Here is a 10,328-nt window from a genome sequence, read left to right as displayed (position 1 = left end):
GTGTTTGTGTTTGTGTTTGTGTGTGTGTGTGTTTGTGTATTGTGTTCTTTACACAGATGTCCTTCAAATGGCAGGCAGCTAGCGGATTGCACTGGAAGAAATGGCCACAGGCCCATAATACACACACACACACACACACACACACACACCCACACACACACACACACACACCCACACACACACACACACACACCCACACACACACACACACACACCCACACACACACACACACACACCCACACACACACACACACACACCCACACACACACACACACACACCCACACACACACACACACACACCCACACACACACACACACACACCCACACACACACACACACACACCCACACACACACACACACACACCCACACACACACACACACACACCCACACACACACACACACACACCCACACACACACACACACACACCCACACACACACACACACACACCCACACACACACACACACACACCCACACACACACACACACACACCCACACACACACACACACACACCCACACACACACACACACACACCCACACACACACACACACACACCCACACACACACACACACACACCCACACACACACACACACACACCCACACACACACACACACACACCCACACACACACACACACACACCCACACACACACACACACACACCCACACACACACACACACACACCCACACACACACACACACACACCCACACACACACACACACACACCCACACACACACACACACACACCCACACACACACACACACACACCCACACACACACACACACACACCCACACACACACACACACACACCCACACACACACACACACACACCCACACACACACACACACACACCCACACACACACACACACACACCCACACACACACACACACACACCCACACACACACACACACACACCCACACACACACACACACACACCCACACACACACACACACACACCCACACACACACACACACACACCCACACACACACACACACACACCCACACACACACACACACACACCCACACACACACACACACACACCCACACACACACACACACACACCCACACACACACACACACACACCCACACACACACACACACACACCCACACACACACACACACACACCCACACACACACACACACACACCCACACACACACACACACACACCCACACACACACACACACACACCCACACACACACACACACACACCCACACACACACACACACACACACACACACACTAAAACCAGTCCAAGCATTTAAATGGCCGTCCCAGGGGCTGACAGATTGCAGCTGACCCCTGATAGTACTGTATACTATTCCTCTATCAATCTTCTTTCTTACCCTTCCATGACACCCTCCCTCATTTTTCCTTCTTCTCTATGTCTTTGTGCTCTCCTCTTCACTTCCTCATCTTCTCATTCAATAGATTTTTTCCTCTCACTGACACGCACAAATCTCACAGACTCACACACAGCACATATGCCCTTCTCCAGGCCCAAACTCTTTCCCTTGGTGCTTGGTTGGGAGTCACATCATGACCAGTGAGAGGGTGCTGAGAGATGCTCAATGTCACCTTCTTCTCTGATCTAGGGAGCCTGTTCTCCACTTTGGTGTTGAAAGAGAAAATTGCCTTTAATTGCTCCACTTTAGAGCTGCCCTGGATGAGCCACTTAAAGGACAGTTGCAGAAACTAGGTTGACACATAATCACTGAAGGGTATGGATTCTTGTCATACGCGCGTTGACTGTAAAACACAGCTTGGATCATGAACAGGCTGGGGAAGGGGTACACAGTGATTAACTCGGGCAACAACTACAATAAATGAAGGCGAAATGCCTGCTTGTAATTGTTGAGCCAGTGCACACAGAAACCACTGGTTGACGATGAAACGGATGGCAGGATCAATGTTATCGATGGCAGCACTGTGCCTATAGACCTGCCTTCAGTTAGAGCTGTGCCAGGTGCATGCTAATGACAGCCTGAGGGGACATTAAATCATTAATCCTGTACTCGTGTGTTTATACCTTTGTGCAGACTGTGTAATATTAATTAAACATTTCAAGCTAATCCACAGGCTAAGTATCAGACTTACTATTAGACTTCAGTCTGTTAACAAAGGATAGAACAAGGACAAAGTTCTTGGAATGTGTTACTGTCCATGTGTTTATGAAAAAGCATTGTGGTGTTTTTTTTATTTTTTATTTGGAAGAGATACTGAATGATTTTAGTAGTCTGTGTTGGTAGGGTTAGAAGCAGGCTAGTCTTTCAAATATTAATGTGCCATTTAAATGCTTAAAATACATGGCAATAGCCTTGAAACTATCAGATGAATCTTGCGCCTGTGCATCAGATTTATCACTGCTGTGACACTGAGAAGCAGAACAGAGAAATCTGAAGAAAAATAAGCAAATAGTCAGATTTCAATTTACTTTAATAACAAAAGAAAAACAAATAAGTCATAACTTATGTTTAGTGAGAGAGTGTGTGTGTGTGTGTGTGTGTGTGTGTGTGTGTGTGTGTGTGTGTGTGTGTGTGTGTGTGTGTGTGTGTATGGGTCTCTCCGTGTATACTGTACAATACGAGGCCATGCAAGTGTATCTCAGAGAGAGCCCTCAAGCAGGGAAGAGAAAAATGGCTGAAGAGAATGGCTGGTGAGGTGGGAATTACAGAGAGGCAGTTAGAGCTTAATGCTTGTCACTGTAGGGCCTTTGGGTGGGGAGGTGGACTCAGTGAGATTCACTTAGGTGCCTCTTTCATAGACGCAGTCATACAATCAGAAAGGAAATACTACAACCTGCACTCTATCTATGAATACTGCTTAACACAAAGTGCAACCAGTGGCTCGTTAATATCAAATAACAACAGAGCTGCTGGCTTCTTTTATACATACTCTGCACTGGCCAATAACAAATACTGTTACTGTTTTCACCTTATTTTAACCTGTAAATCTATCACTCCCACATGAACCAGAATAGGAATGTACATCTGCCAACATCGCTCCAGTTTTTGTTGGTTTGAATATATCTTTAGTAACAGAAGGTCAAGGTTTTATTAATTTAAGTCAACCCGTCATGTTTTATTAAACTTTGATGTGATGGATGGATGGAGGCAACTAGAACTACTACAAAGATGAACAATGCATGGGCGTGTTCTATTATGCAGGGCTGTGTCAGATGTCCATATCAAATACAGTTGAGAAAAGGCGTTTCCAAACAGGCCCAGGGCGACTCGTCATATAGATAACTGCGAGCTCTGTGTTTGCAAAAGAAAAATTAAATATTTATTAATCCTTCCAATAAACAAAAGCCCACATCCAGCAAAAAGATGTGCCCTCTGTGCTGCCTGAGGACGAGCAATCCGCTCAAAAAGCGTTTCCATCCTATCTGCATACATGCTACAGCCTTTTTGAAATTTGTCTGTGTGTTTTTGCATACGTGGGCTTTAATGAATTTCATTTTTGGCAAGAAAAAAAATCCTTCGGTTGTCTTTATTGTCTTTGTGTTCAAAGTGCGACAGAGTAATCTAAAAGCTGAAATCTTTCCTCTTCTAACAAGAATTGTCTCAGTGTGATGTGCTGCCCCCTGTTCTACATAGTACAGTGCATATTTGCTCTTTGGGTACTTGTGCGTTTCACTTTGGATTCATATTATGCGAGTGTGTACGCTTGTGTCTAGAAATAGTAACAGTGGGGAGGATTCTGCAGATGTAAAAGAAGAAAATGATTGCAAGTCAAAGCCTTGCATCCAACATTATCTGCTCCCTTCACCTGTAAATGAATGTCACCCACATGAATTTTGTTCGCCTCAAGCTCGGCTGCATTGATGTGGATGATGGAATTTCATTCCTACATAATTTGGTCTGATTTCAGCTGCAGCTTGACTGCAGTTTTAAACATCTTTGAAAACCCTTGTTTAAATTCTCTCATATGGCGCACACACACACACAAACACAGAGACACACACCTCCCTGGTTTTCAGAGTTTATGCATTTGTGTGTGTGTGTGTGTTTGTGTGTGTGTGTGCGCGTGCACATGTTTGTAAATGCATGGACAGGCATGCGTGTCAGGAGTCCTCATTAAAATTGTATGGGAGCTGATGCTGTACTCCTGCTCCAGTGCTCCCATTGCCACAGAGTTCTCCACATCTTGCCAGGTAATCAGGCGGGCGAACACATGCAGCCCTGCCTCCTCGACTGCCAACAGGCTGGCTTTAAGGCTGTAAAAACAGCCGCTGTAGCTAATTCAGCCTGTCATGTTCATGTTCACTGTGGAAAATTTTTTACAGATGCAAAGAACTATTAGTGACTGTTTTGTTGAGTGCTGATTGAATTGATGGGACCTGTTAATGCTAATGTGATGGTTCCTGTTCTTTTTCTTCACTGCTTTTTGTCACCCCCTATAAATCACCCTCTTCCCTATTTGTTCTCTGTGTCCTCCTGCTATAGGGGAGCACCTGCGCATCTGTCCTCAGGGTTACACCTGCTGTACCAGTGGCATGGAGGACAACCTGGCCATGCTGAGCTGCAGAGAGATGGAGGGACTTCTCAAAGATGCTGGACGATCCTTACAGACCTCACTCACTGGACAGTACAAGACCTTTGATGGTGAGTTTTTATATTCTCAGTAAGTGCATGAGGTGAGTGGGAGAATTAGAATACAAAGAGGGGTTTTTTTTGTTTGTTTGTTTTCTTTTTGTATGTCACTTTTGATCAACACATTGTCTTGCCAGTAGTGGTAAATCTCACTTCACATTTTCATTCCAGAGATGCCCAGCCAACACAAAAATGCACACACGCAGACTGACAATAAGTATAAGAGATAAGTTAAAGCCATTTTATCATACAGGGTGCAGATTGATGCAGAGCATTGATCTACTGTCATGCTTCACAGAGGAGGTTGGTAATGCCTTTCAGTGGTGTTGTCAGACTGCCAACTTTTTTCCTTTTACTTTGTTACAAATACAAATCTGGATTTCACTGTTTGAATGCTGATGTTTGAAGCCAGACACACAGAAAAGTTAAAACAATAAGAGAATTTGGCACCTTCTGTTAAGGTTTTAAGAAGCTAACTAGGTAATGGCAATGTCGGGGGACATTGTTGTTCATCTCATGTCCCTCTATTCTCTTGTTTCATATCTGCTCTATGCTGTATTCTAGGAAAAAAATGTTGCCCCAATATGCTTAAAGTTATATTTTGAAAAAACATAACTTTAAAATGATAATATAGAATTATCTATTATTTTATGGCTGTTTGGTACCTCCCAAAGAGACTGGAAATGCAAATATAAAGTGTTTTGTTTTTGAGAGAGCGAATAGATTAGACATTTCGTAGGCTTTTACATTACATTGGATTAGGATTTGAGAGGTTGCTAATATTACAGTAACCATGACCATGACAGTATACTTTTATTTCATAAATAATTAGATCCCATGTAATTTAATTCAACTAAATCTGGTAAGTCTCAGGTACCTTTTTACAGTAAAATGTTAACATACATTATATAGAATTATGATTGCTGTGTTTTGGCAACATACACCAGCGCAATAATCAGAACTGCTATTGTAAATCTACTCTTGTTCTTAATAAAATGAAATAACTGCAATGCTATGAGTGTGAGAAAAGAAATGAGAGAGACAGAGAAAGAGAGGGATTTTCAATCTTAGAACACTGGCACCAAGGCAATTATTTGTGTCTAATGACCTGCTCCAGTTAATAGAAGGGTGTCTCTGTGCTCCACTTGTTCTCCTTGGCCAGTTGGTGACAATGGATGTGTCAGCTGGAGCTCTGAGCTTGGCTAGTTAGCCTGACCTTTTCAGATCACAGTGATCAGTGGCTGAGTGACATTTGTTTACTCTTCTTCTGTTGCTCTGTCTCCTTCTTTCGCATGGCCCCCCCTTCTCACTCCGGGTGCTGTTATTGCTGTGCCAAAGGGACACCATCACCCTGCCAAAACACACATAAGTACACACACACATGTGCACACAAACCTGTCCAAGACATACAAATTCTCTCCAAGATAGTTTATGTCATCCTACAGTTGTTGAACTTTCCCATTTTTCAGGAAAACACCTCATTTAGCACAGCAGAACCAGTAAACAACATAGACTGCAAACACACACATTCAAGCAGCACTCAGCTGCGACCTCTAAACACTGTAATGATGTGCATCCAAAAACTCGTAGATAAATACACACATAGACACAAGTCATGAACAAGGTAACTTGTGTTGCCTCATAATGAAGTCATTTGGAGCTTCTTTTTGTATATGTACCATACGCTTTGCCAGACATGTTCTTACAAATTTCTGATAGCTCATAGCTGCTTCCTTTTTTTTGTTTTCTGTACACGCTCTCCTCTCCTCTCCAAAGCGAACCCATTCCTGCTCTGTTCAACTCTATTTCTTTTTTTTCCTGTTTCTCATATCCCCTTATCTCACCCCTATGAGCATCAGATGGGGAAGGCAAAGCTGACAGAGGGAGGAGAGAAGTATATGTGTGTTGGGACCTTGAGGTCTAAAAACCATCTGTTGTTGACTGTGTCCTCTGAAGATGATAGCTGAGAGATAGACTGGGGTTAATTGGACCATAATATCTTACATTTGCTGCCACATGATCAGCTCAATTTTGTTGGGTTCAGCCATTCTTATTAAAGACATCCTGTTTTTAGCTTCAGCTGTTGACTTACTCTAGTTTCAGGCTTTGGTAAAATAACTACCACTGAAATCCAGTCACTGCTTTTAGTGTTTCATAAGTGACTTAAGAAGTAGTTGATTCTGGGATATTCCCAGGATTAGACACAAAATGTTTTGTAAGGTTAAGGTTGAAATGTATGGTTATATATTGGTGTGGATTATCTGTTCTCTAACCACGTCCATAGCAGAGATTTTAGTTCATATGGCTGCAGGAGACTGCAGTGACATTGTACCATGCTGCCAGTCCCTCCACATCTGGCTGTGTTTAGCAGGGTGTGGGCTAGCTAGCGCCATGTGGCTAAGTGTAGGGTGTTACTGTTCCAGCCCAGTCAGGCTTGGCCTTTTTAGGTCCCGGGACTTTGGAAGAAGCCCCAAGCAAGCCACAGATTAGAGGACCAGCATGCTGACATACAGCTGGCTCTGAACCTAAAAGTGTGTACACTGTGTATATGTCAACATGCAGATGTGCGTTTATATGCATGTGTTTGTAAGTTTGTAATTTAGAGTGTGTCACTGTGTGAGTGAGTGAAATGGGCTTTGTATACAGTATGTGTGTATGTGGTTTGCACTTGGTATTCCCAATGTCACTGCTGTCATTCATACTGCGTGGAGTGGTGCAAACTAAACAATATATTATGTTGAACAAAGATGCAGTGCAAAATGCTAAGGAGGGAAAATTAAACAAAGAAACTGGGTGAAGCAGAGGGCAGAGTGAAAATGAGACAGATGGAAGGCTAAAACATACAGTGGAGAGTGGTAGCCAGAAAGAGTGTAAAAGAGATAAACAGAGAAAGAGAGGTGGGTTCACATATGAAAGTGAGAGGGAAAAGGTCAGAGAGGACACAAAGAGTGATGGCACCAAAGGGAGCAGTGTGTTCGATGGCAGCCAGGTGTGTTAGACAGACGGAAGCCTTAAGCTGGCAGGTGGTGCCTGTTCTAATGGTGCCATCACTGGCATCTGGATTCACTGTGTGTGTGTGTGTGTGTGTGTGTGTGTGGGTGTGTGTGTGTGTGGGTGTGTGTGTGTGTGGGTGTGTGTGTGTGTGGGTGTGTGTGTGTGTGTGTGTGTGTGTGTGTGTCACTTGTAATACTGCCACATATACATTCAAGCAACCTTCTACGTTGTACAAAGGGATACTCATTTACTCTTTACACAATATTAAGACCACAAGGAAAGACCATATTAATAACTTTCCAATTCAATTTTATTTATAAAAAAACAACACTGTTGACCAAAGTGCTGTACAATGACAATTAAATACAAAAAAGAAATCTCACATTGATAGTACAAAAAGACTTAAAACACATGTAAAAACAACAACAGTTAAGCAATAAAAAGGCAACATCTCAGACTGTGTCAAAAGCCAAGGAAAGAGGTGCGTTTTGAGAAGAGATTTAATGACACACAGTGAAGAGGCCTGCTTGATGTGTAAAGGCAACTTGTTCCAGAGTTTGGGAGCCGCAACTGCAAATGCCTGATCCCCTCTGAGTTTCAACCTAGTACTTCATACCTCCTGTAACTAAATCCTTGTTCCTTTTGTGTCCAAGTTTTGTTTGTACCGTATGTAAAGCACTTCATGACCTTGCATGTTTCTCCATGCAACTTTCAAAATTCCTGTCCTGATCCCACTCCATTCAAACCTTGAAGTCCTCCAGCGCCAGACAGTTGACTGTGCCTTTATTGCATTTACTGCTTCTTTGTCTTATATGCCTGAATATCTCTGGTCGAATAAAATAAGACATTTGAAGATGTCACCTTGGGGTTTAATAGATTGTGGTGGTGTTTTACTCTGTCTTCTTGTGCTTTACAGGTTAAACAACTAATAGATTCACTCAGAAAATAATCTACAAATAGAGGATGAATATGTAAATACACAGAGTACAAAGAAACTGATTTTATTTTGATCTTAACCCAGGTCTTGAGTCATCAACACACACAGCCTACACACATACATGTACTGGCACAGAGTATTTATGAGCAGCCAAAGGCTTATTGGCCAGTGTGTTCCAGCCCATTTCGGTCCAAAGCAGATCAGTGGTCATAGAGCTTAATCTGATTTGAAGAGTACTGGCTGGCTGGTTTATGGGTACACTCATTTCTACATGACCAGGCAGGACTCACTTACTTATTCATGTAAGTAGAGCTCTGAACATCTCCCACCTGGCTTGTTAAGTAACACCATGTCCTCTCATGGAAGTAGACTGAGGGGGAAGAAATCCATGAGAATGACATCAAGCACACCCAAATGTATCCTATCAGGTTCAGGGAACAGGCACTAAACTTGGATGTAAGGAGAAGTCTGCATTGCCGTCAGACGATAGCAAGCAGCAGCCTGCTGTATTGCTTTTCAGTGAGTAGTGTGGCAGGCAGCTCACTGGGAGTCCTGACACCAAGAAAACTTGTACTTTAATCCCAGTAAGAACAGCTTTGGTGATTAGCAAGTGAAAATACATGCATGTCTAGGTTAAAACTAGAACACACTTGAGTATATGAGTATAGTATTGTAGCTTGGACCTGCTACACATTGAGATCTACACATGAGGTGGCTTATTAAAACAAACATCTTCCACTATAATGCGATAGCTAACAAACTGGCAACTCTGTGTTTTCAACCAAATTTAGCCCTGCATCCTTTTCTTTTCACCTTTAAGACACAAAATCAATGTTAATTCGGATTGGGCACTGGTGGCACATTCTACATGTGTGTTGCAATATTCCCACAATTAGGCAACAGATTTGATTCAGTCCCACCTCACCAACACCCACCTTCTAATTTCCTGCTTTCAGGGTCACTTCTGATGATGTCACGAGAGACAAGGACATCTGCTCCCATTGTGGCGCTTGATTGGCTCATTTTATCTGCATGCAAATCACGTCGGTGGGGACCTGGAGTATACTGGCCTAATTATGCCAAACACATTACTCACTAGGAGCGATGGCGCCTCGGAAGGATAAAATGAAAGCAAGACGGAGAGAAAGGGGAAGAAGAATGCAGTGTTGATGGGGCAAGCAGTGGAAAGTAACTTTAGATAGAGGGGGGAAAAAAAGAGAACGAAATGATAGTGAGGGTAAGGAATGGTATGGAGTTTGGGAGGAAACAAGCAAGGGAAAAAGGGCTTAAAAAGAGAACCAGATGGACAGAAAAAGCAACAGGCATGGGTAAATGGTGCATAATGCCAGCTAGGGAAAGTCAGAAGAGAGACAGAGAGAAAGTGGAATAAAGGCATCCACAGAGAGCCTGTTGATAAATGACATGCATTATGTGATGTGTCGGCTTGTTTAATATAAGGGACCTTTTAATAGCATCTAAATGCTGGCTAAGGGGCTTGCAGTGCTCCTGGGGCACAGTATGTGTGTGATAAGTGTTGTTATTGATGGAGAGTCAGGCTGACACATAAACAGTCTAATGGCTCCCAGATCATCATTTGTGCATTCGGTGCACCCAGGACAACAATGTTTGTCTGTGCCTGTTGTGTTTATTTTTTTCATTGTCCTTGCACAGGTGGGGAAATAACAAAGGGAAAGGTAGAGGATCCCTTTGTACTTGTGGATGAGGAGTGGTTCCAGTCGAAAAAGCAGAGATCACAAAACCATC

The 10,328-nt window shown here is 43.0% G+C and overlaps 1 protein-coding gene across 2 annotated transcripts in view; it reads left to right on the top strand.

Moving 5' to 3' along the window:
- The window catches only part of LOC111228813 (glypican-1-like), a 65,392-nt gene that overhangs the window by 32,940 nt on the left and 22,124 nt on the right, over positions 1–10,328 (top strand). For both annotated transcript variants that reach the window (XM_022754887.1, XM_022754886.1), the window contains one exon: positions 4,487–4,645. In XM_022754887.1, coding sequence (XP_022610608.1) covers positions 4,487–4,645 — 159 coding nt within the window. The remainder of the gene's footprint in view (positions 1–4,486; positions 4,646–10,328) is intronic.

This window comes from Seriola dumerili, unplaced genomic scaffold (assembly GCF_002260705.1).
Source record: "Seriola dumerili isolate Sdu_G_001 unplaced genomic scaffold, Sdu_1.0 BDQW01000226.1, whole genome shotgun sequence".
Taxonomy (NCBI): domain Eukaryota; kingdom Metazoa; phylum Chordata; class Actinopteri; order Carangiformes; family Carangidae; genus Seriola; species Seriola dumerili.
The sequence above is the reverse complement of the archived record's forward strand: the minus strand, read 5'-3'. Positions and strand labels throughout refer to the sequence as shown.